This window comes from Dermacentor variabilis, chromosome 9, assembly GCF_050947875.1.
Source record: "Dermacentor variabilis isolate Ectoservices chromosome 9, ASM5094787v1, whole genome shotgun sequence".
NCBI classification, from domain to species: Eukaryota; Metazoa; Arthropoda; class Arachnida; order Ixodida; family Ixodidae; genus Dermacentor; species Dermacentor variabilis.
The window spans coordinates 154147850-154175239 of record NC_134576.1 but is presented as its reverse complement, the minus strand read 5'-3'; the positions used below and the strand labels follow the sequence as shown (position 1 = coordinate 154175239).

General features: G+C 46.0%; 1 protein-coding gene across 4 annotated transcripts in view; it reads right to left on the bottom strand.

Moving 5' to 3' along the window:
• Nucleotides 1-27390, bottom strand: part of Grip163 (gamma-tubulin complex component 6) — a 525896-nt gene that overhangs the window by 109189 nt on the left and 389317 nt on the right. For all 4 annotated transcript variants that reach the window (XM_075670058.1, XM_075670059.1, XM_075670060.1 and 1 more), the window contains 2 exons: nucleotides 10415-10556; nucleotides 9112-9268 (listed from right to left, as the gene is read on the bottom strand). In XM_075670058.1, the coding sequence (XP_075526173.1) occupies nucleotides 9112-9268; nucleotides 10415-10556 (299 nt within the window). The remainder of the gene's footprint in view (nucleotides 1-9111; nucleotides 9269-10414; nucleotides 10557-27390) is intronic.

Genomic DNA, 27390 nt, shown 5'->3' with positions numbered 1-27390 from the left:
ATGTCGACAAGGACCATATAGTTATACCATATACCGTATTTTCCAGTCTACAAGTCACACCTTTATATAAGTTACACTCCCCTAAAAACGAGTAAAAAAATCTACATATACAAGTCGCACTGGCGTATAAGATGCACACGTCCATTCACTAAGCGCTAAAAAAAATACAGTCACGTTTCACTTCGTGAACAGGGGTCATGTGCAAGCATATCGGTACCATTCCTATAGAATTATGATAGCAATGATATGTTACGGGGATGTTGGGAGTATAAGACTGAAATTACAATGTATATACAAGCAGAGTCAATTGGTTTAAAATGGCTGACTAGTAACAACACGTAGCAGCCAGCATCTCGCGATCTTCTTCTTCCCTCTCTTCTTTCATCCTTCTGTAACAGGACCCTCGGGTGGTGAAGCGCCGTCTCAGCGCATGGTAGGCGAAGAACTGTGAGCGAACTATGGCTTCAGCCACGAAACGTGCATGACGTCAACAGGCGGCGGACTTGAGGATGGATGAAACTGTAACGGCGTGATCTCGTAATTGACGTCGTTAACTTGACGTAGCACTTCATAAGGCTGTGTGTAGCGATGCTTCTGGGAGAAGTTGACCCGATGACATGGTGGACAAAGCAGCACCAGGCACCTAGGGCGAACTGAACATCACAATGGCACCGGTTGTAATGCTCCTTTTGTGGATGTTGTGACACTAATAAGTGAGATTGGGCGACTTTACGCACCATGTGAGCACGATTGATGACTTCACGAGCGTACTCAATTGCAGCACGGGACAAAGAAGGTAGGAAAGTGTCAAAGGGCAAAGTGGGGTCGTGACCATACAAAAGATAAAAGGGTGAATATCCTGTGGTGTCATGTTGGGACGAGTTATACGAGAATGTCATGTAGGCCAGCGTGGCTCCCAGTCACAGTAATCGTTGGAGACGTACATCGACAGCATCTCTGTGAGTGTTTGGTTGAGACGTTCTGTAAGACTGTTCGTTAGCGGGTGGTAGGCGGTGGATGGCTTGTGCTCAGTCGCACAAGAGCAGAGGAGGTCGTCCACAACTTGAGAAAAAAACGAGTGGCCACGGTCTGGAAGTAACTGTCGAGGTGCACCGTGCTGGAGAATGACGTCGTGAAGGAGAAAATCGGTGACGTCAATTGCGCAACTAATCGGCAACGCCTTTTTTATCGCATAGCGTGTCGCGTAATCAGTAGCGACAGCGATCCACTTATTCCCTCTCGTCGTCATCAGAAAAGGGCCAAGCAGGTCAAGGCCTACGCGAAAGAATGGTTCAGAGGGAACTTCAATTGGATGGAGTCGGCCTGCAGGTGGCAGGGGAGGTTTCTTCCAGCGCTGACGCAATTTGCAAGTTGCGACATAACGACGCACAGAGCGGTAGAGACCTGGCCAAAAGAACCGGTGTTGTGCACGGTCGTATGTACGCAAAACACCAAGGTGTCCCGCCATCGGTGCATCGTGAAGTTGTTCGAGAAAGACGGCTTGCAGATGATGAGGAAGGACAAGGAGCAGCTCAGGGCCGTAAGGATTGATATTGCGGCGGTAGAGGATGCCGTCATGCAGCAAGAACATGCGGCACATGCCGTCGGTGCTGCCAGATTGCACTCTGGCGACGATGGACTGTAAGAATCCATCACATTGTTCAGTGCGCATGTCGGTCATGTCAGTCAAAGCCATCACGCAGGTCACCGGATCATGCACAACAGGATCAGGAGGATCCACGCGGTGATGCGAGAGGCAGTCAGCGTCCTTGTGCAGACATCCAGACTTATAGTTGACAACAAATGAAAATTCCTGGAGCCGCAAAGCACAGCGACCAAGCCATCCTGTGGGGTACCGGTAGGAAGACGGCCAGCAAAGGGTGTGGTGGTCTGTAACGACCGAAAACATGCGGCTGTATAAATACGGCCGGAAGTTGGCGACAGCCCAAACTAAAGCCAAGCACTTTCGCTCGGTGAAGGAGTAATTTCTCTCAGCAGGTGACAGGAGGCGGCTGGCGTAAGCTATCACGCGCTCGGTACCATTCTGCTGTTGGGCCAGAACAGCGCCGATACCGTGGCCAGTTGCGTCAGTGTGGACTTCGGTCAGTGCAGATGGATTAAAGTGGGCAAGTATGGGAGCGTTGGTCAGAAACCCGATGAAAGCGGCGAACACGTGAGCTTGCTCAGGGCCCCATGAGAACGGCGTGTTCTTCTTTAGAAGCTCTGTCAAAGGCCGAGAAACGTTGGCAAAGTTATTGACGAAACGGCGAAAGTAAGAACACAGGCTGACAAAGCAGCGCATGTAAGAAGCAGAACGTGGCACAGGAAAACTGCGTATGGCGTAAACTTTTTCCGGATCTGGTTGGACACCAGATGCGTCAATGAGGTGTCCTAACACGGTAATCTGACGGCGCCTGAATTGACACTTCGTGGAGTTCAGTTGGAGGCCTGCTTTTCGGAAGACCGCAAGAATGGCAGCGAGTCAGGGAAGGTGGCTGCCGAACGTGGGAGAAAAAACAATAACGTCGTCAAGGTAACAGAGACAGGTGGTCCATTTGTAGCCTCGCAGAAGAGAGCATCATACATTCAAATGTCACAGGAGCATTGCATAGGCCAAAGGGCATGACTTTGAACTGATATAAGCCATCCGGCGTGATGAAGGCCATCTTCTCACGGTCCATTTCATCAATTGAAATCTGCCAGTAGCCGGATCGAAGACTGATGGACGAGAAGTATTTAGCTCCATGCAAGCAGTCCAAGGCGTCATCGATGCGTGGTAGTGGGTAGACGTCTTTTCAGGTGATCTTGTTTAAAAGGCGATAATCGACACAGGCCTGGAGTGTGGCCTGATCCCGGTGACCAGAACCGGTAACGCACTCCCTCACAAGAGCAGGATTGGCCACCCTGGTGCAGTACTTGGCCACAACCTCCTATATGAACACAACAATCAAACCCCGGCCCTCAGTCCCCAGCAGCTGCGAAGCAACTGACCACGGCGGCGGTCAGACCTGCGATGCAACAGACGGTGCTAAGAAACACTGGCTCCGGACAGGCCGCCATTGAATATGAACCTGGCAACGTTTAACGCTAGAACGTTATCTAGTGAGGCGAGTCTAGCAATGCTATTGGAGGAATTAGAGGACAGTAAATGGGATATAATAGGGCTCAGTGAAGTTAGGAGGCTGTAAGAAGCCTATACAGTGCTAAAAAGCGGGCACGTCCTGTGTTACCGGGGCTTAGCGGAGAGAAGAGAACTAGGAGTCGGATTCCTGATTAATAAGAATATAGCTGGTAACATACAGGAATTCTATAGCATTAACGAGAGGGTGGCAGGTCTTGTTGTGAAACTTAATAAGAGGTACAAAATGAAGATTGTACAGGTCTGCGCCCCTACATCCAGTCATGATGACCAGGGAGTCGAAAGCTTCTATGAAGACGTGGAATCGGCGATGGATAGAGTGAAAACTAAATACACTATACTAATGGGCGACTTTAATGCCAAGGTAGGCAAGAAGCAGGCTGGAGACAAGGCAGTGGGGGAATATGGCATAGGCACTAAGAATAGCAGGGGAGAGTTATTAGTAGAGTTTGCGGAACAGAATAATATGAGGATAATGAATACCTTCTTCCGCAAGCGGGACAGCCGAAAGTGGACCTGGAGGAGCCCGAACGGCGAGACTAGAAATGAAATAGACTTCACACTCTGCGCTAACCCTGGCATCATACAAGATGTGGACGTGCTCGGCAAGGTGCGCTGCAGTGACCACAGGATGGTAAGAACTCGAATTAGCCTAGACCTGAGGAGGGAACGGAAGAAACTGGTACATAAGAAGCCGATTAATGAGTTAGCGGTAAGAGGGAAAATAGAGGAATTCCGGATCAAGCTACAGAACAGGTATTCGGCTTTAACTCCGGAAGAGGACCTTAGTGTTGAAGCAATGAACGACAATCTTGTGGGCATCATTAAGGAGTGTGCAATGGAAGTCGGTGGTAACTCCGTTAGGCAGGATACCAGCAAACTATTGCAGGAGACGAAAGATCTGATCAAGAAACGCCAATGTATGAAAGCATCTAACCCTACAGCTAGAATAGAACTGGCAGAACTTTCGAAGTTAATCAACAAGCGTAAGACAGCTGACATAAGGAAGTATAATATGGATAGAATTGAACATGCTCTCAGGAACGGAGGAAGCCTAGAAACAGTGAAGAAGAAACTAGGAATTGGCAAGAATCAGATGTATGCGTTAAGAGACAAAGCCGGCAATATCATTACTAATATGGATGAGATAGTTCAAGTGGCTGAGGATTTCTATAGAGATTTATACAGTACCAGTGGCACCCTCGACGATAATGGCAGAGAAATTAGTCCAGAGGAATTCGAAATCCCAAAGGTAACGCCGGAAGAAGTAAAGAAAGCCTTGGGAGATATGCAAAGGGGGAAGGCGGCTGGGGAGGATCAGGTAACAGTAGATTTGTTGAAGGATGGTGGGCAGATTGTTTTAGAGAAACTGGCCACCCTGTATACGCAATGCCTCATGACTTCGAGCGTACCAGAATCTTGGAAAAACGCTAACATGATCCTAATCCTTAAGAAAGGGGACGCCAAAGACTTGAAAAATTATAGACCGATCAGCTTACTGTCCGTTGCCTACAAAGTATTTACAAAGCTAATTGCAAATAGAATCAGGAACACCTTAGACTTCTGTCAACCAAAGGGCCAGGCACAGTTCCGTAAAGGCTACTCAACAATAGACCATATTCACACTATCAATCAGGTGATAGAAAAATGTGCGGAATATAACCAAGCTTTATATATAGCTTTCATTGTTTACGAGAAAGTGTTTGATTTAGTCGAAACTTCAGCAGTCATGAAGGCATTGCGGAATCAGGGTGTAGACGAGCCGTATCTAAAGATACTGAAAGATATCTATAGTGGCTCCACAGCCACCGTAGTCCTCCATAAAGAAAGCAACAAAATCCCAATAAAGAAAGGCGTCAGGCAGGGAGATACGATCTCTCCCATGCTATTCACAGCGTGTTTACAGAAGGTATTCAGAGACCTAGATTGGGAAGAATTGGGGATAAGAGTTAATGGAGAATACCTTAGTAACTTGCGATTCGCTGATGATATTGCCTTGCTTAGTAACTCAGGAGACCAATTGCAATGCATGCTCACTGACCTGGAGAGACAAAGCAGAAGGCTGGGTCCAAAAATTAATCTGCAGAAAACTAAAGTAATGTTTAACAGTCTCTGAAGAGAACAGCCGTTTACAATAGGTAGTGAGGCACTAAAAGTGGTAAGGGTGGAGCGGTGCCTGGAGCATTGGTAACTTGAGGCAGTTCCAACTGAAGAACACCGGTTGCGCAGTCAATCAGACGGAATGATAAGATAAAAAGTCTACATCTACTTAGGGCAGGAAGTGACCGCGAATCCGGATCATGAGACTGAAATAATCAGAAGAATAAGAATGAGCTGGGGTGCGTTTGGCAGGCATTGTCAGATCATGAACAGCAAGTTGCCATTATCCCTCAAGAGGAAAGTGAATAACAGCTGCACCAGTACTCACCTATGGTGTAGAAACCTGGAGGCTTACGAAAAGGGTTCTACTTAAATTGAGGACGATGCAACGAGCATGGAAAGAAGAATGATAGGTGTAACGTTAACGGATAAGAAAAGAGCAGATTGGGTGAGGGAACAAACGCGAGTTAATGACATCTTAGTTGAAATCAAGAAAAAGAAATGGGCATGGGCAGGACATGTAATGAGGAGGGAAGATAACCGATGGTCATTAAGGGTTACGGACTGGATCCTAAGGGAAGGGAAGCGTAGCAGGGGGCGGCAGAAAGTTAGGTGGGCGGATGAGATTAAGAAGTTTGCAGGCATGGCATGGCCACAATTAGTACATGACCGGGGTTGTCGGAGAAGAATGGGAGAGGCCTTTGCCCTGCAGTGGGCGTAACCAGGCTGATGATGATGATGAATCGACACAAAAATGCCAGGTACCATCTTTTTTTTTCTACAAGGACAACAGGCGAAGCCCAAGGGCTGGCTGATGGTTTGATGACCCCTTTGCGGAGCATTTTGTCCGCTTCTGATTGGATGACTCGACGTTCAGCATGCGTTACACAACAGGGACCCCGACGAATAGCATTCGTGTCTCCAGTGTTGCTACGGTGGCAAACAACAGATGTTTGTCCTAAAGGCTTGTCGCCGAAATCAAAGATGTCAAGTTACGATTCTAGGAGGAGACGTATGTCCGTGGCCCGTGCAGAGGTGAGGTCAGGTGCAATCATCTGCGTTGTTAGAGCACCAGAGCTGTGACCTGCAATTGGTGCTAAGAAACCGCTCCCGGCATTCAGACTTTCAATGTCAAATTTGGAAGTATTAGAAACACTGGCCAAGAACATGCCGGCTGGAAGCACTTGAGGGCACAGGCTGAAATTCAGAAGCGGAAGAACGACATTGTTATTGGTAATTGTCACCAGGATATGCAGAAGATCAACATTCCGGTTCAAAAGCATGTCCACGATGGGGCAAAGGGCATATTCACGTCGGGAATTTGTGGCTGTGCGGTCAAAGCGATGTGAGTCACTGCTTCAGGTGACAGACGCACATCCTGAAGAGAACACAGGTGCGGTGGAGCGGTGCCTGGAGCATTGGTAACTTGAGGCAGTTCCAACTGAAGAACACCGGTTGCGCAGTCAATCAGACGGAATGATAAGATAAAAAGTCCAATCCAAGGATAATGTCGTGAGGGCAGTTGTCGATCACAGCAAAGAGAACAGAAGTAGGCCGGCTGGCTATATTTATGTGCACAGTACACATTCCAAGTACAACCAGCACACCGCCGTCGGCCACATGAAGCACTCAGGCAGCTGCTGGGATGAAGACCTTCTTTAAACGTCTACGTATGCTAGGACTCATCACAGATACGTGGGCTCCAGTGTTGACGAGTGCTTGGATAGGTAAGCCGTCTATTTTAGCGTCAATTAGACTTCTCTTTGTGGGCACAGACAGAGGACTTGTTGCAGTTGTGGGCAATGCAGCACCACCTCCGAGGGCTGCATTGTTTAGTTATCCAAAAGGGTGCGGCCAAAAGCCACAGAAAAGCGCGAAAATAGTAGAAGGGTGTTATTTGGCTCTGGGGTTGGTGACAGCACAGACAGAATGTAGGCTAAAGTTTTCAAGTTCCTGTCTAACAATGGCTTGCACGAGGGGAACTGAATAAGGGGCAGCATCAGGGCTACGCGAACAGAAAGCTGCAGGTGCCATCGCGTCCAGTTCACGTCGAACGATCTGCACCACGTGCTCTGACGGCGACGCATGCTGCTGTGCAAGCTGATCTTCACACGTCGACATTGCGGCAGCATTGGGAAGTCTGGTGAATGGATGCAGGATGCGTCGGCTTTTGGCCTGCTTGAATTGTCGGCACTCTTTGATGATAGCATCAACTGTAGAGCAGCTTTTGCACATGAGCAGATTAAAGGCTTCGTCAGCAATTCCCTTGAGCACATGCCCTAACTTCTCAGCTTCTGTCAAGTCGTGATCGGCTTTACGACAAAGCGCCAGCACGTCCTGGATATATGAAACATAGGACTCTGTGGGGGATTAGGCACGAGAGGCCAGTTCCTGCTTTGCGGCAATTTTACGGCTGGCTGGTTTGCCAAACAACTCTGTTAACTTCTCTTTGCAGTGGTCCCAGCTGGTAAGCTCCTCTTCGTGGTTTTCGAACCACACCTTTGCCGTGCCTCTTAGGTAGAACAACAGGTTAGCTAGCATAAGCGTAGGGTCCCATCTGTTGATTCTACTCACACATTTGCACATAGCCACCCACTCTTCAACGTCGGCGCCATCAGTCCCACAGAAAGTTCAGGGATCCTTGGGTTGCACAACCATAACCGAAGGGGACAGCGACGTAGCGGGCGATGGTGACGTTGGAGGCCGCAACGACGTTGATCCCAAGTGCTCACCGTTATTCATGGTGAGGATGGTGATGCGACGTCCACTGCGGAGCTCTGTTTCCAGCCGTGGTACCCCGCACCTCCCAGCAATATGTTACGGGGATGTTGCGAGTATAAGACTGTATTTACAATGTATATACAAGCAGAGTCAATGGGGTTAAAATGGTTGACTAGTAACAACACGTAGCAGCCAGCGTCTCGCAATCGTCTTCTTTCTCTCCCTCTTCTTTTATCCTTCCACAACAATATGGACCCTCCAGGTGTGTTTGTGCATCGTGGTCGTTGCAATGTTCCGTATAAAGTCCAGGGCGATAACATTGTCCCTGTGTGCCAGATGCTGTATGTGCGAGTGAAAGCGTGCAATGGTAATCAAATCGCTCACAAGGGATGAAAGCGGCAAGGCAGTGGGCGAGGGAGGGGTGGCTTGTACTTTGGTGGCAACTACGTAGTTTGCGCAGCAGCACACGCTGTATCTTGAAAGCGATCTGCAGCTGTGACGACTTCAGAGTCGGTCGGCTCGCATTGCTGCTCCATCCTTCTCGCACGGCGTTTGGCAACTCAATCGTGAGATGAAGCCAGCATCTCCATAGCGAGCACACAACCCATAGCAACTGCCAGAGGAAGCCAACGCAGCGTGCTTCGTGTGGCCATAGCATCCAATCTGATTTTGACGAGTTTTTTGCCGCGCAGTGTTCTACAAGCTGCACAGATGAAAAATTCAGAAAAAAACACACGACTTATACACCAGAAAATACGGTAGCTCTTTTTACAGTGATATAAAGTTGGTTATCAATGATGAATATAGTTTCACCTCATAAAAGTTCAGAACAGCAATTGAAAAAAGAAGAAACTGCCCAAAATCAAATAAAATATAATTTATCCAGTAAAATGTTGTTGCTCTTCCAGCAGCCATCCATATGTTTCAGATTGCCTAGTGGTGAAATGCATGGCTACTATTGTGTTCACCAAAGCATACATGAGTACCAAGTCTACCATTACAGAGTGAGCAGTGCGAGTGGAAGAAAAGAGAACCAGCTTAAGCTGTTAAAATGTCCACTCTGTTGCACTACATACTGTTTCAAGTGTTGTCACTGGGACTGTGACCTCAAAAGAAACCACATTTCTGGATTGTGAAAGCAAGGCTCTTACCTGGAGGGATGACAAAAGGAATGCTGCATGCATCAAGGTTCAGGTTTGCTGCCTCTGCACTCTCTCCATGCAGAGATGAGCTCAAGGCTTGAGAGAGAATCCAGTTGAGCGTCCTTGGGTTGAAAAATTCTGCTGGTGAGCGCATGGGTGACTTGAGCTACATGAGATGGAAAGCAAAGCTCAATTAATTGTGCTTCTTTGCATATATGTGACTAGATCATCGGCTGTGCCGTCTCTCATTGGAGACGCCCAGGGGCCAACACACTAGTCAGCATATTTTAGGCCCCACATCTATGTAGTTTAGACATAGTATATTCTTAGATCATGTCCACTGCAGCAGGGAATTGTGGCGTCATGCTAAGCTGTCTTTACCGCAAAGCCACTGTAACGAGTGTAGGTAAAATAGAAAAGACGCATTGTTGGCCAATAAAATGTTGAGTACTGAAGTACAAAAACAAAGAGAGAAATGTGATTTCACTGCTTTGTAGTAAGAACTCATACTGCAGTATTTAAAATACTTAATTAAGTCCAACTCGATGGCCATATTGCCGTTTTCACATTTGCTCAAGCTGAGGTGACATTTTATATCCAAATCGTGTTTGTGTGAGCTACTCTGTTGGCCAGCCTGGTCTATACACTTGCTGAGTTAATAATGCAAGTTGTAAAATAAGTTGCTGAGGTCTATTACTTTATTACTTTAAACAGGTTCGAAATTTGTGGTAATTCGCAATTCTACTTTCACCTAGGTATTAACTGGAGGTGCAGCAATGTACTAACCTGCATGACAATATTACTATGCCCACAGTGGAATATGTAAACCACTTGTAAAAACACGTCTGCTGTCTCCATTACTACGCTGGCATTAAACTCCACATAGTGTTTGTCGCTATGACTACATTTGGCTGCTGTTGCCGCAGCTCCCATCTACTCCCAGCTTCTCGGTGAACACAACTGAAGTGAGCCCAGCATGTTCACTTTTGACAATGATGCTGGCAAGTCTGTGTATGTTGCCTCCATCTCAGTTTCTCTTGCAAGTGTCACTAAGTACATGCAAGGATGACTGAAACTGCAGGGCAGTGCAAGATTACTTTGAAGTTGCACACACTAACTCAAGTGCTTGTTTGCTTATTGTGAAGTGTGCCCACAAAGCTGCTGACTGATGCATAAAGGGCAAAGTGCAATGTAGATATCCAACAAGTTTCACTAATGCAAACATTTTAAGAACCAATCACAGTTACAATGTTCACGACAAACCAGCAAGGGGGTATTCAATATCGTCCTTAGGATACATTCAAATGCACACCTTGTGGCATATGGCGTCACACAGTGCTTGTCCAAACTCGCCATCTTGAAAGCAGAAATAGTTGGTGAGTGCCTCCAGGTGGTCATAAAGCCGCAGCTCAATCACAAGGTAGGACACACACACCCGATTCAGCAGCTTCATCCTGCACAGCAGATCTCTGCTTGAGAACATGGCTTAGTGCTGCCTGTGTATGCTCATGTATAGACCTACCAACCATAGAATTAAAAATACACTGTAGCAGAAAGCAAAAACTACTAAAATTCATTGCAGAGTACTAAAAATTATTTGACTATTCAACATCTATACTGTTTATTAAAGATTCGCAGACACTGTTCTCTAGGGATGCCGTGAACAGGATTTCTGCTATATACAGTCGCAGCAACAATGGTCTCTGCCTCTGACAAGCTGAAGTGTTTATGAAGTTGATGAATGGAATAATTCACATAACAGCTGTTGAAGATTCAGTTGCTATTATGTAATGGTTTTATCAGCTGATGTCGCTGCCACACAAGTACGCCTGTATAATCAATGGGTCCGAAAAATCAGGTCATAAGAAAAGCACTTAGCAAATTTGTTTGCTTAAACTATATGCAATGATAAATCGTAAAATATTTGTGTCAATACAACAATCATAAATCAGCGCTAAAAATCGGGCATTTCACAATAATATCATAAAAGTTGGCAGGTTTGAATGTGGCACAGCACCAAAACCAAATCAAGTGAGCTAAGACAATCACATTTAGCCATTCATTTCAAGGTAAGCCTCTGCAAACTGCTGCAAGTGATGAGCAGTAAATTGGAACTTGTTTGAGCAAGCCTGAACCATGTGCAACTCCAAATGTCTCTGAGACCAAAGAGTACAGGAAAGGCAGAGTATATGTGCTCCCGAGTGAACCTGACTATCTGCAAGTGGGGTCCACTGGAAGCAGTGAGCCTAAGTGAGGACATGAATCAAGTGAAATTAATGTGCCAGAGCACCAGACAGGTTGTGATAGACTTGCTGGAGTTAATGGACATACACCCAAGTAGTGCAGCCATCAGAGTGCCTCAGCCGAAAATGGAGCCTATGGCTTGCAGCAAAATGCCATGGCCAATGAATCACCTTGCTACGAGTGAGGACATATGCAACTAAAGAGCTTGTGTCCAAAAAAAATAAAAAATTACGGATGTAAGATGCAAGGTTATACAGTAAACTAAGTAGGCCCTTTGTGCGATAAGGACCATTCACCACAGAAAAAGTTGACAGTCACTTTAGCATATGCCAATGAGGATGAAGGCGAAAGCCTGCATGCTCACAAGACACTCATTACATTACTTGACATTTTCACTCAAATGTGTTTTTACTTCCTATTACTTGTTTTCTCCTACAAAAGGTGTGGGTTCGAGTGCCTTAGTAAGCTCTACCTTAATAAACAATAGAGGTCATGGGTTCGACTACCACCAAAGGTCGTGGGCTGAGACTCTTCGTCTTCTCAATGTCAATTGAAATTCAACTTATAGGTATGGCCGGTTCGCTCATATCTTGAAGTAGGTTCAACTTCCACCAAAGGTCGTAGGTTCGAGTGCCTTAATGAACTCTATTTTAGTTAACTGTGTCTTAATTCATGTCACCTTGATTAACACCAAAGGTAGCGGGTTCGACTCTTGACCTTCACAATGTCAATTGAAATCCAACTTATAGGTATGGCCGGTTCGCTCATATCTTGAAGTAGGTTCGACTTCCACCAAAGGTCGTAGGTTCGAGTGCCTTAATGAACTCTATTTTAGTTAACTGTGTCTTAATTCATGTCACCTTGATTAACACCAAAGATAGCGGGTTCGACTCTTGACCTTCACAATGTCAATTGAAATCCAACTTATAGGTATGGCCGGTTCGCTCATATCTTGAAGTAGGTTCGACTTCCACCAAAGGTCGTAGGTTCGAGTGCCTTAATGAACTCTATTTTAGTTAACTGTGTCTTAATTCATGTCACCTTGATTAACACCAAAGGTAGCGGGTTCGACTCTTGACCTTCACAATGTCAATTGAAATCCAACTTGGAGATGCGGCCGGTTCGCCCATATCTCCATGCTATATGTTCGAGTGCATTTTTTTGGTTACTGAAATGAAAGTAAAAAAAAGAGAGGTAGTCACCTTATAATAGTGAGGACTACAGTCGAACCCGGCTATATCGAACTCGCAAAAAAACGCCTATCAGTTCGATATAGAGCATAATTCGATATAAGCCTGCTAAATAATTGGATGTCATAAAAGCACATACCATTTATAAAATCACTTTATTGATTAAACTAGCTTAGTTTCGCACGAAACAGTCCTGCATTTTCTTCTGCTTTGGCAATTTCGCTGCCTGCGACGCACGCACTTTTCCACATTAAGGAGTCGGAGCAGCTGAGGCCGCAACTTTCCGCATTCGCGCAGAAGCTCCGGACTATTGCGAGCGCACCAATCATTTCGGAGGATGTGGGACCGTCGTTGCTTTCCTCATTGTGCCTACTTTCACTTGTGCTCGGTACGATGTTGGCAATGTAGTCTTCGTTTTCGGGCTCTCCCGTGGTCGCGACACATCATTTGCGCTCACAAACTCATCCACCGTTGATTCGTCAACAGCTTCCGGAAATTCTGACAGTTCGCTCCAAACTTCGGCAACACTGGCAACGGCTTTGTCGCATTAATCAAAATTTACGGTCATCACCGAGCACGCGGAAGTCGGCACGGCTGAAGCAATTTCAGATTAACCACTCGTACGCGGCCGTGCGTACGGGTCGGGCGCCACGGGCACCGGGTCGCGAGTTTGGACGCTTTAGCCCTAATCTCCCCCTTATTCTTCAAGATCGTGCCGAGAGTGCTCCTCGGAATCTTGCGCTCTGCGGGGACATCCGACTTCTCACCGCGTTCGACACGATTTATGATTGCGAGCTTCACGACGAAAGGCAAATTCTGCTGCTTCATCACGGCAACACTGTGGGAGAAAGCCTACAAGGCGCACACAAAAACATCCAGACAACTCGCACTTTCGCCATCTTGCACGACGAGGGCACAAGAGCCCTCTGATTGGCTGTCTGAGCAAGCGCTGTGGGCGGGCCAGGATCATTTTTTGCAGGGGGGGGGGGGGGGGGGGTGCCGACGGCTCGTCTGAGGCAGCGTGGTCGGGCGCGGTCACGGTAGGGAGAGCGGTTGGATGGAGCCGCGCAGCCGCGTTTTCTTCGCCTCCGCGAGGGAAAGCCAACTTCCGGGGGCACTTTCCGCCGCTTGACATTCGATATACCGGGTGTCGCTGCTATTTTTGTTCGATGTAAGCGTAATTCTTGCGATATATACTCATTGTAACTATATCGTGTCCAGAAATTGTTCGATATATAGAATAATTCGATGTAAACGGGTTCGATATAGTCGGGTTCGACTGTACTTCTATTCTCATAGCAGAAACAACAATATAAAAAAAAATATGTAATTAAATGAAAAAGAAATTGCGTCATAGAGTCAGAAATCCACAGCACACAGTCCTATATAAACACGCAAGAACATAACAGTATAAAGGTCAAATGCAAGTTGCACCACAATGAGGTTGTAAACAAAGTCACAAACACACAAACAGCCGTGATGTAGACTGTGATGAGCATATAGACAGATGAGGAATTGCACAGAGTTAAAATAATGCACGCACAGGATACAAAAGAAAGTTATAACACGTAATATACAAGCACCAATAATTACAAATAACAGAAGCAAGTTATAGTAACATCGTGTGATTATTTAGAGAAATATCTAGCACTTGTTAAGGATGCCTGTTCCTTCGTAAAGATGTTGAAGTGCGTTCAATGCTTTTCGCTGTGCTATTTTCGATGGGCATGGGCCCAGCAGTTTAGGTAGTGAGAGAGGCTGGTGAGGATCAAAGGAGCGTAGCTCTTGTTCTAGCTGCCATATTTGCATCGCATATATGAGGCATTCGAGAAGTAGATGGGGAACTTCCTCATCACTGTGGCCACAGGAGCAAGCCGGAGAACGAGCCCGTTTTACACGATATAGGAAATGTTTGGCGTGTGCTGTCCCAAGACGCACTCGATGAATTAGTGTTTTGGTACTTTTCGAAAGTTCTACATTTAGCTGGTATTTGAGTTGAGGGTCCACTTCATAAAGAATTGATTCCTTAATATTTTTATTAAACCAGGTTGACGTACACAAGTCCTTCTTTAGTACTCTCAATATATGTTTCATGTACATTGGTGATAAAGGGAGGAGTTGAATTTCTGCATCCTTATGGGCTGATTTTGCCAACGTGTCCACTAATTCGTTGCCTGCTATACCAGCAAGTCCTGGGACCCACTGTAATATTACTTCATGTTTCCTTTCATTAGCCTGAGTTAGACTGTTCAGTACTGTGTATGTTATTCGTGCGTGTGGTTGGCTGTCATTAATATCTTCAAGGCATGCTAAAGCCGATAAGGAGTCCGTGCAAATTACCCACTTTGTTGTTGCCTCATATGTTTTGATAAAATAAGTCGCTTGGAGAATTGCCACTAATTCCGCTATTGTTGCTGACGACGTGCATCCTAGTCGACAAGCGGACTCTACCTGTAAGGATGGTATAACATAAGCTGCAGACAGGTAGACAGACAATGAACTTTATTCGATCCTGAGGAGCTTCAGCGGGGGTCTCTATCGAGGACCCGCGGAAGCCGCTGGCTGCGTCCAAGTCAGGGCAGGAATACCGTGATGTTCCGCCCTTTCTCGGGCCCTCTGGATTGCCTCTAGTTGTGTCTGGAGCAATGGGCTCCGGAGTGCCTCTTCCCAGTCGGCTTCGCTGGACAGAGGGCCGTTAGGTAATGCGGGGCATTGCCAGAGCATGTGCGCTAAGGAACAATAAATCTCATTACAGTCCGGACAGCTTGAATCGATGTCTGCGTAGATACGGCTGAGAAAGCCCAGCGAGGCGAATGAGCCCATCTGGAGCGTTCGAAGTGAAACTGACTGAGACCTGTCTAACTTCGGGTGAGGAAGAGGATAGGCCCTTCTACTAAGCCGATAGTGAGATGTTATCTCGTGAAAAGTAACGAGCGGATCGTTCTGCTGGATTTCATTCTGTCCCCATAAGGCCTCCATGCCGCCGCCGCGCGTTAGATCTCGAGCACGGTCATGGGCAAGCTTGTTGAGGTTCGGCATGTTCTGATGAACGTCCGCACCCATATTGGCGGGAAACAAAGAGATGAAGTGAGTGCCAGGGTTTGTTCTCTTTTCCAGAATGGAGGCAGCCTCTTGGGCTAGGTTAGCCGATTCGGAACCTTTGATGGCCGCTCGTGAGACGGTGAAAACGTTGGTACGCAAGGGGTCGGTCATGGCCAGGGCTATGGCAACCTGTTCCGCGACTCCGCTCGTAGCTAACCTAACCGAGGCCAAGGAGCGCAATTCCCCTTTGCCGTCAATGATTGCCAACGCGAACATGCTAGAGTTGCCATACTGAGTCGCGTCGACAAAGACAGTCAAATCTTGATTCTCGCTGGCCTTCTGTAAAATCGCCCGTGCTCAGGCTTTTCGCCTCCCTACATTGTGTTGCGGGTGCATATTTCGAGGGAATGGACTGACCACAAAGGTTGCCCGTGCCTCCCTGGATAAGGTGATTTTCCATTCATTGAGTATTCTTGGAGCCATGCAGGCCTCGTCTAGGATGCGTCTCCCTGCCCTGGTTGACGAGAGCCTGACTACCTGAATAACATAAGCTGCAGTCGCACTTTCTTTGATTACAGAACTGTCCATGCAGACGTGAATAGATTCCTGGTACTTGTCAAATAGGGGATGTAACGCTAATTGTTTCACTGCTAATGTGGAAACATCACTTTTATTTTTAAGCCCGTCGATTGACGTTTCTATTTTCGGCACCTGCAGAAGCCATGGTAGGTAGCAGAGGTATGAGTGCCAAAAAGCTGATTGTGGAAGTCGCAATTTATTCTCCTGAAACATGGCGTCTACCTGTGCACACGGACGGTTCTCTATCAGAGAGATAAGTGGGTGCGCAGAACGCTGGGTAGAAATTCTGAGATGTCAGCATGTTTCCAGGCTGCGAATTATGGTTAAATGTGGTTCCCACGCTTCTGCAATAGTGAGGTGACTGGATGTAGCTAGCAAGACTCCTAGGCACACTTGTAAACTTTGAGCCTGCAACAGCTGTAGTCGGTGGAGGGACGTCGCAGATAATTTGTACAATACAGGGGCGGAGTAAGCAATTCTCTGACGGACAAGTGCTGAGTGGACATGAAGCAGGGATGCAGTTGTTCTACTCCACTTCGTGCCTGCAATTCTGGAGAAAACATTTATCACACAACTAATTTGGTCCTCCAGGGCAGTCAAATGATGAGTCCATTGAAGCTGGTGGTCTAAAATCACGCTGAGAAAACAATGTTTCCCAACCAGCTCGATCTCATGGCCGTCTGTTGAAAGACCAAAATTTCTCACCTTTTTTCTTGTGCAAGGCAAAACTGCTGATTTGGCATAAGATATCTACATGCCCCACTCTCTTAAATAATCACTGATTGTGTTCAAAGCTTCCTGCAGTCGACGCTTGACAATTTCTAGAGACTTGTTCGATGTCCATATACAAATGTCATCAACATTCATAGATATGTTTATGTCTGCTGGAAGTACTGCTGGTAAACCTACTATTGCTGCATTGAGGAGGACTTAATACACTTCCTTGTGGTACTCCTTTGTTTATGGTGTATGCATCGTTTTGTCTGTCATTTGTATTTATATATAGCTTTCTGCCTTTCAAGATGTTAGCGATCCATTTGAGGCGCCGTCCATACACTCCGAGAGCTGAGAGTCCAAGTAGAACATGAAGGTGACTGACGGAGTCAAAGGCCTTCTTAACATCAATAAACACAGCAACGGCAATGTTTCCATAGCTGACCTCGTGGTCCAAGTCAAAGATGCAGTCCATTGTACATCTATGTTTTCTGAAACCAGCCATTTGATGTGGTAGACAACTGATGGATTCTACCCACTATTGCAGTCTAATATCGGTCATTTTTTCCATCAACTTTGAAACACAGCTGGTTAAACTAACAGGATGGAAGGAGTCAAGAGACAGTAGCGTTTTGCCAGGTTTTAGCAATGGGACCACGTTAGCAATCCTCCAACTTGCAGGAACATGTGCTTCCTTCCACATCTTGTTGAAGACGTGTAGGAAAGTGGACCTGCCTGTTGGGCCAAGGTTTTTCAAGGTGCAATAAGAGATATTGTCAGGACCAGTCGCTGTTCTTTGGCGTGTCTTCGAGAGAGCCTGCTGCAGTTCTTTTAGAGAGAACAGAATATCCCACTGGGCATGAGGCAAATTGCAAGCATCTTCAATCTGTTGCTGCACCAAAAGATTAATTAACTTCACATTAATTAACAACAAAGGTCGTGGGTTCGACTCTCGGCCTTCATGATGTAAATTGGACTCTTACTTGGAAATATGGCAAGTTCACCCATATCTCCAAGTGGGTTTGACTCCCACCAAAGGTCAAAGGTTCAACTCTCACCAAAGGTCGTGAATATGAGTGTCTTAATTAACTTTGTCCTAATTAACATTACAATAATTAACACCACAGGTCATGCTGACACTTCTTAGCCTAGGCTAAATGCTTTCTTGTAAAGAAATTGATGACCTAATTTGCCCTAATTAATACTGAAGGTCGTGGGTTCAACTCCCATCATAGGTCAGGGGCCTTAACTCCCTATGAATTTTGTTACCATAACACCAGACATAGAATTCTTGGTCCTGTGAGCCATCAAAAGCTTTTGGCTTAATAATTTATGTTTCTGAAACAGTATGATTTTACAGGGTGTGCTGTCCTGTGCTCAGCCTAGCACAACCTCCGTCATGGTCACCTATGCTCTATGCACTCGAGTACACTTTTACATGCCAAGGAAATGCCTACAAACTTTGTGGTTAGGTATTACAATGACTGCTTTAGTCTATAGTGTGACTAACCCCTGTATTCAAAAAATGCACCCTAATGCGAATTCCATGCTTGACTTGATATAAATTAATCAAGTGAACGTGCCCAAGACGCTCATTGCATTTCCTTTGGTACATTCATGACAGGTGTCATTTAAATCAAGTCAAGCGTGGGCTTCCAGTTAAGATGCATTTCTGAATACAGAAGTCTTCTGAAGCATGACAAGCGGGAGTGCATGCATGAGGGCCCCATAGCTAAGGCATTGCAGAACCACAGGACCACAAGCTGCAAGCAGCCATCAGCTTCTCAATGGCAGCGACCGACCACAGTGCTCTGGCCCGCAGCTTCATTGCTGTCAGGATAAAGTTGATGCAATGGTCTATCTTGAGCCTCACGTATTTTACGTGTCAGCGTCATGGCAGGTGTGCGCCTTCAAGCTGCAGGCGGCCGAATGTGCACCGAGCAAAGACCGTGTACCTATGCCTTCCCCTGGGCAGGCTCTCGGGGAGCGGTGCAATTGCCATATTGAAGAGTATGCGCGACAAGATGCTGTTACGAAGGACCCCTGCTGCAACCAAGCATGGTGCCAACAGGTGCTAGTTTATATGAACCTGTACAGCAAAGATGTGCAGGAAGCCCTCTATGAGTGCAATGCAGACGCCTGATGATGTTGGCCTCATCAAGTGCTCCAAGTATTGGCACAGGATTGATGTTGTCAAATGCTCAGTAAATGTCAAGAAGCGCCAGGCAACACACTAATCTCCTCGCACAAGCATGCTTGAGAAACAACGCATCTTCTATCGCATCAGTCATGCAGTGCATCATTCAGAATCCGAACTGTTGCTCTGTGAAGAATTCGGTGGTCTGACCCTCGAACAGTCGCAACATGATAGGGTCAAAAAGCTAACATGCTGCTGAGGTTAGTGTGATGAGACAGTAGGAGGTCTCAAGTGCCGATTTACCTGGTTTAAATATCTAAGTGATAACTGCTGAGCGCCACTCCTCCTGTAGCATTCCAGTTACCCACACCCTATTAAACAGCTCAAGAAGCAGTTCTCTGGTAGGTTACGTCATCATGCTCCAGTGCTAAGTGCCGCTTGCACAACATGAGTGTGCATCTAGCTCTGATGCAGTAATGACATCATCCGATGCACTGTCCATTGCTGCCACACAGGGGGACTCATGCGGAAGCAGTAATTTCTGCTAACAGTCTACACTTGCAGGTTAGTGTTGACATACTTGCAGAACAGTTTGCAAACAAAACAGTCTGCGAACTGTTCTGCGAGCATGTAGAAGTGAACATGCAAATATATGGCCAGTGTGGCCAGCGGCTTTTCTGTTAGACAGCACAGATGGTAAAGAGTGAAAGCTCGCTATACCTTTTACTAATGTTGATCAGATTTAAGGGATGCACACAGTGAGGCCCATCACTCCTTGTGTAGCTGCTGTGTATGTCTGTGGGTGGTAGCATCAATGTGGTTGTATGTCATTCAATTGGCAAAGCTATTTGTCCGAATAGCCCATCATTCAGCCCTGCACGCTGCTTGCAGTTGCAGTAGCTTAAGGTCTAAGACTTGTGTCCGCGACCTTCCAAGACCTTCTCTTGTGTTGCACCGAGTTGTGGCCCTATATGCTCAGTCCCTTAAAAACTTGAGTAGGTCGTAGCCTGAACGTGGCGCTCCATCTGTAAGATTTGTGCAATATTTCTTTAGAGTCATTTCATCTCGAGTCATCAGGATGTTTTTGCTAGCAGGAAAAGTAAAAAATGTCTTCGGCACAGTCAATAAAAAAAATTATGGCAGAATCCATTCATGATGACTGTCGACGGTAATGCGTTAGCTTTGAATCAATATAGCCAAACAATGTATTGCCACTGTCGAACCAAATTACGTATGAGGCAGAAGAATCAACATTTGGGCAAGTTGGTACTGGTTGAAAATCTTGAAGGGGCAGCACAAGATGACAAAGACTTGCGCTGCCCCTTCAAGATGTATGAGGCATGTACTACAGCAGGACTTCTCTTTTGTGCTTCCCTTAAAATACTCTTTGCCATCTTGTACCACTGCCACAAATATTGGGGTGCCATCCGAAATGCATTAGCACAGGCACATGTGAACACTGAGAAACCCATCATGTGGCAATTGGGCTTCTCTCTCGTGCTTCTATGAAGATGTATATGTACAGCAGCAAAGCACATCTCACGACAGTCAACGCAGATGCATTGTCCTTCACTTGCATTTCGCGTGGTGTTCTTAATGTTACATGAGTTTTATGATGATGACGGCGATTCATTGTCACTCTCCTTTGAAACAGTGCTGTGACAAATAGTCACCTAGCCTGGCTGAGTTAAAGCCCAACTGCAACGAAATTTTTGACTGCGTAAAATGCACAGTTTCAGATAATTTAGACATGCAGAAGCCTCTGTACAAGATCTTACGCTTGAAATACAGGTAAACGCGTCACAAAGCGCTTGCAAAAATCAATGTTTTTCATACCGAAACTGAAAAAAATGCTGCCATCATCACCTGGCGAAAGTGACATACAGTGAAGAACATGGGGAACCAGCACCCGTACTGTCTGCTTCCATTGCTTGTATTCCATTTCGGTGGATAAGTGACCAAGTTCCGTACGTGTGTTAGCCACAGAGTTAGTATACTTATTTGCTGCTTCGTGTGCTGTGACTATGCCGTTGTGAGCCCGTAATGTTCCTTTAATGTGAAGTGTCCTCCGAGTCCAGCCGTTTTCTCTATCTGGTGGTCAGCGTTTAACAGCAGGGCCTCGATGCATTCTTCTTCCTCTCGAAGAAGAGCACATTAGGGTGGCCAAGCTAAAGGTGTGGTATAGTCCAGCTTAACGCAGATGCGATGCATGTGTGGCACAGTTACGCTACATAAGCGAAAATTGGATGCTCCACAGTCTAGTGTGGCTGGCACAGGAAGAGAACATATCCTATAGCATGCCGGAGCAGCTGGAACAGGATGCATCGTGCGCTGCCTTGGCTGAACAGCAGCATGGTGTTCAGGCTGACTGAAGCGAGTGTGTTGCGTTTGCGTCTTCGACAAACAAAAAGCAGTCACTTGCTGCGCAATTGTCCGCTAGCGCTGCAGGAACAACTGATCGCCACGCTGCTGCGGGTCACGTTTAAAGCGCAGGTCAAAATTTTAGTGATCTTAGCGTCTCCGGCATGGCATATCCAACTTCACCGGCCACTGCCTGGCACGCTGGAAGGGCCAAACTCTTTGCCCTACCGGCACCCACCGGCAGACAACTACCGGCACCTGTAGAATGATAAGTAGCTGAGGCTTGGCACGGCCGGGCTAGAGGGGCTGGGTTCTAAGCGTGCACAAACTCATGGCCAGACAGGCTACACTGTGGCTGCGATAAAGCTTTGTCTATTTCACTCCATGGCATTGCATTTCTGCATGGGTCGCCGCTGCATCGACACCATGACTGCCGCATCACTTTCTACTTCATGACAAATGCAGCCTACGGTTCCTGCTCGTTTCTGGCACTGTGTCAGAAAGGATTTCGTTTGTCTACTTCGATGCATCCGATGTAGAGATGCACAAAATATCTGGAACAAGATGCAGTACTGGAAATGATCATTCGAGAATATCGCCCTTGAATACAGTTTACCTTTGATTGTTACCTTTGGTTTTCGTGTGTTATTGCAGCATATGGTACTTATAGCCACCCCTAGAAAGCATTTTCTAGGCAAATATTGATGGGTAAGTGACTGCTGTTGAAATGCAGCTTGTGGAGCTTCATGAACTGCAGTTTAAATATGCTTTATGTGTGCAAGCTGGTCCGCATTTCACTTGCTTGATGCGCCTTCGTGCACGTTTTCGCTCTGAAAGCTGGGACAGGAAAGATGTGTACGGGCTCCCTCTACTCAGCGTTCTGTACTGCACAGCCATATTGCTTGTGTTCGAGTATGTATTCGAGCATCCAATGGCCACACAATGCATTGTCATTTTTGCAACAGTTTAAATCACGAGCGCAACAGGGAGTATGCATGCCCGTCGCCCGTCAACTCACAAATGATGAGCGAGCAATGCGCCCGGCTGCCTAGGTGTAACATGGAAGAGCTGAGATATCAATAGTTGCATACGGTTATTCAATATTCGCCATATCCACATCACTACCGCTTTATCGCCACGCGCATGCATTGTTTGTATAGGTGTTATTTAATAGCTGCTAATAACAAAAATTAGGCAATTGCCAGCCCTGCAGCTTTGCCAAGACTACTTTGAGAGTATACGCTAGACATCTATATTGAATTTAGCCCAAGTGAAATTTCGTTGCAGTTTGCCTTTAGTCAGATAACCTATACATGGTTTTCATTCTAGCATTTTTGTATACGTCTCCTGTATTTTTTTTTTCTCTTCCTCAAAACCTATCCATCTACCTTGCACCGCTATATACAGTAGAACCTCGCTCATGCGTTTTGGAAAAAAAATCATGAGAAAAAATTGCTAACCAAGAGAATGTATGATCCGAAAAAAAAAAGAAAGAAAATTCGGCAGATTCAACTATTGTTGACATCTACATAATGTGAAGCATCACGGGGATCCTTGCGGTGGCACGGGACGCCGACGAGGGTCGATCTGGTGGTGCTCCGGCAGCCTCAGCCTGAGATGTGCCTGCGTGTTATTTTAAGAAGGCAACGGGAAACCTAAACGAAATCGAGCTGGTGGGCAATGCAGGATGACACCGAAGCGAAACGTGATGCCTTACACAGAAGGTTTAGTAACCACCAGTTCCTTAAGTTAAATTATTCTAACTTTAACTTTTACAGGTTCAGCGGCTAAAGCTATTTGGGATTATAACAGTGGTAATTATGATATATTCAACACCGAACAAGAAGCTTTTTATAATGAACCTTTTCTGCCGTCGTTTGCCTAACGGACCAACTGTAAATGAGACGGGTTCTTTTTAAGCAAAAAATATTAGAATTACGTAGTTGACAAGTATGTGTCGCTAATCTCTGTATCCAACGATAAACTAACCCTTGGTTTACTAAACAACTTTTAACATTACGAAATAAAAAAAAAATTTCTACAATACTGCGAAACATAAGAATGCTGTGTCCTACTGGGATAAATACGAGGATTGCTTACAAGTTTATTGTAAAGCAATAGACGCAGCCAAGAAGAAATATTATTCGCAGGACTTGACCTCACTTATTAGAAATAATACTAAGAAATTCTGGCAAATAATTTCTCCCTACAATAAGTCCACTAATCGCATTACAATAAACAATTCAAAACAATCTTCGCTTTCTGATGAAGATTCTGTGGTTGCTTTCAATGCATATTTCATGTCTGTTTTTACACAGGAAGATTGTTCCAATGTGCCATTTATTCCTGAACAACCCTTCCCTTTCATGGCTCTGATCACCATCACTGCCGAAGGTATCGTGAACCCCACCATGAACCTTAAAGTTTCTACTTCATCTGGCATTGATCCCATCAACTCTAAATACTGAATACTACTGATATTTCCAGTCGCTTTCTGTGTCTCCTCTTTAACTAGTCTTATCATCAGGTGAGCTGCCTAAGGACTGGAAGATTGGTAAGGTAGTTACCCTATTTAAATCCAGTGACAAGCACTCGCCCTGTAATTATCCACTCATTTTACTAACATGCATATGCTGCAAATTACTTGAACATATTATAGCTTCTCATATCTACGGTCACCTTTAATCAAATAGCTTTTTTTGCTCTAATCACCATGGCTTCAGAAAAGGCTACCCAGGTGACACTCAGTTATTTGAATTCACGACTGACCTTCACTTTAACATGAACACTAACGATCAAACCGATTGCCTCTTTCTCAATTTCGCTAAGGCGTTTGATACTGTACCTCATTGCTGTTTGATTTAAAAATTGTGTGCCTTTTGTAGTCGAAAGTGGACTAACTCAGTGTTTCACTATTCGATAAATAATACCATAGTTTCAACTGCCCCATCGTACAAATATGTTGGCGTTTATGTTTCATTGGACTTATTCTGGACAACGCATGTAGCAACTGTCTCATCCGAAGCTTCTCAACCTCTCGGCAACCTGTGTAGAAACTTGTGCAACGCGCCTTAGCACATCTTACTTATGTTTGCCCACAACTAGAATACGCTTCGTTCACAGGGTCACCACATCAATATTATCTAATCCGTACGTTGGAAGCCGTTCAGAATAGGGAAGCCAGATTCATCTCTGGCAGCTATGACTATCATTCGAGCATTACCAGAATAAAACAAGACCTTACATTTCAGTCATTAGAAGATCACCGTGTCATTGCTCTTTTGTGTCTGTTTCACAGGTACATTTATAATAATAACTTTCAGTTTGCTGCTTCATGCTCCTGTGCACACATCTCGACGCATTCACAATGCACTTAGTTTCATGCACATTCATGGTAAAACGCAAGCATTTAACTCATCATCACTACCTAGACATTGGAACATTGGAACGGTCTCCCAGATCACACTGCATCCATATCCAATCGTGAAACATTCTGTGATAACCTGAATTCATTGAGTGTTAATATTGTACAACGATGTTGCACTTTGCTATTTTTGTCATGTAATTACTGTTGCCCCCATTACTCAATGCCCTTCAATGGGCGTGTGCGTGAGCCCATGATTTCAGGAGGCGAGCGCTACTGCCAAGCGAGACACTCTCTCCACTTGCCCTGTCTAGCCTCCGCCAGCAAAATTCCCTCCCTGTGTTCTCCAATACCAGACCTCGAAGATCGCGTGATGCATACAGACCCCGCCTTTTTTTTCCCTCGCTTTTTGCGCCGCAGCGCACTTCTGCTTACAGCATCACGCGCGAGCTGTTGCGATTGTCTCGTTTCACGCAGCGCACGATTTTGCGTGCTGTGCACGAGGACACCTGACTAGCGGTATAAGTCAGTGCTACATGAATACTGAGGCAGACACAAGCGGATCACAGAGCATGATCCTGCGCTGGAACACGGTAGAAAATTACATAGTTTCGGTGTCTGCGCGAGCGATTGAAACAGAAGTGCATCTCTCTTGCTGCAGGGCGAAGTAAAACAAAAACATGCAGACATTCGGTTTGTGTGTTTTATTATTTCTCTAAGCTTTAATTGGTCTATTCAAGCAACATATTACACAAATAACAGATGTTGCCTTGAATAATTCTCGAAGCCACGTGTCACCACGAGTGACGTCACAGTGCAAGCACATATACGTAGGCGCACTAGCACGTGTACGTCATGCTCCAGCTTGGAGCGCGGCAGCCACGAGGAGAAGGGAAAACAGCATTCAGTTTGAAATTTCAAGTCTTTCCGCAGCGCGTAGTGATGTAATACTTTGCAGACACGATCGTTATCGCGCCATGTATGCTCTGCACTTGTCAGTTCAAAATGGCCAGACCTGGTGAGGGGCCCTTTAAGGACTCAAATCGCCACAGGCACATTTGAAAAGCTCTGAATGCCTGCCAGCGCACTTATTAGGCATATCGGTGCTCTTAATGTGACAGGAGATGACGGGTGCACACGTGTATAATTAAGGAATACATACTGTATCCCATGACAATTGTTCCTTTCCACGCTTGTTATACTTCACCACAATACTTTTCTGCATGATTCCCCATGCAGCATTAATGTACTAAGGCGAAGGTATCTCTCGGGATTCGGTGTTATGCAACACATGGTGTTTTTCGAGCTTCGAAGCCAATTGCGAGGATCTCAAAGGCGGAGTTGGTGCCATTGCTGACAGTGGCGAATTCTTTTAATTAAAAACACGGCGCCGAACAGCAAGGAGCTTGGTAGCGAATGTTGAAGCAGCTAGGCCTAGCATTGCCGTAGTGGTGGCTACTGTTGCCTGCGATTCTGCGTGCGAAAGCGCCGGTTTGAGGCGGCGAGGTAACCAAGATGGCGGTAATGGTGGCTTTGATTAATGTGATTTCGGATCTGCGGTCACGGCAGAAAGTCTAGAAAATCGGATGGCGAAGGGTTCTTGCATCCAAAATTTCAGATATTCTCATACACCGACTCTATGGGGTAGATGATGGTGCACGAAGTGGTCCGAATTATTGGGCATCCGGGAAGTCAGTCGTTGACTGTACACTGGCAACTCCTCCAGCCGATGACACGGCGTCAAAGTAGATTATTTACGATTCTTCTCTGATAATTGAGCCAGCAATACTGCGACTTTCGTTCCCTTTCAATAAAATAACGGCTAATTTTCCCTGATAGAAGCACAAATTTCCTGAGTTTTCTCTGAGTATTTCGAGACTATTGAAAATCCCCGAGAATTCCCGGTTTTCCCGGTTGGTAGACACCCTGCAATGCAGATGGGCACAGGCAGCAAGGCCGGGTTTGGTCCTTTGCAGCATAAGCATAATAAGAATTCAGTTGAGCACAAAATTGACATGGAAAAGGGGACTACGTTGTGAAACAAACCACTCGGCGTGGTAAGTCTGTTCAGACAGCATTGAGGTGTGATGACTTCCCAAACGTGACGTGAACTTTTAAGCGAAAATGGAACAAAAACACCATATGCAGCAAATATATTTGCAATTCTCGCCTTGAACTAGTTATTGTTACGATAGGCTTGCGGGGGCTGGCGGTCTTTGGAGAAGCAACCTCTGAACCCTTCCCAGCCCACTGCAACGACTCGCTTTGTAAGGGCAACAATGCACCGCCTCAACAGCCCAATGGAGCCGGCATGTCTAGTGACAGTCGGCGGACTGAGTATTGTTAGTTGATTCGCCATCGCCTTCATGGTTTGCTTGGAGCAAGAGAACTCCTGAAACGGTGTTTTGCGGTGCAATCTCACAGGCCCCAGAAGTCGTCACAGTCAATGGACAGACGCGGCGGCTACTGACTGCAGGGTCAGCTCCAGGATCAAGAGGTGCCTGCTCAGGTCAAGACCCCTGTCTGCAAGAACCCTCTCACCTCGGTGTGTTCAATGAAACCAAAGTGCGGAAGTGAGTGTGTGAACCCTCCCCTTCAAAGGTGGGTCGACCACGATGACTTTGGACGCTCCCATTGGTCAAAGGTTGAACAGCCAC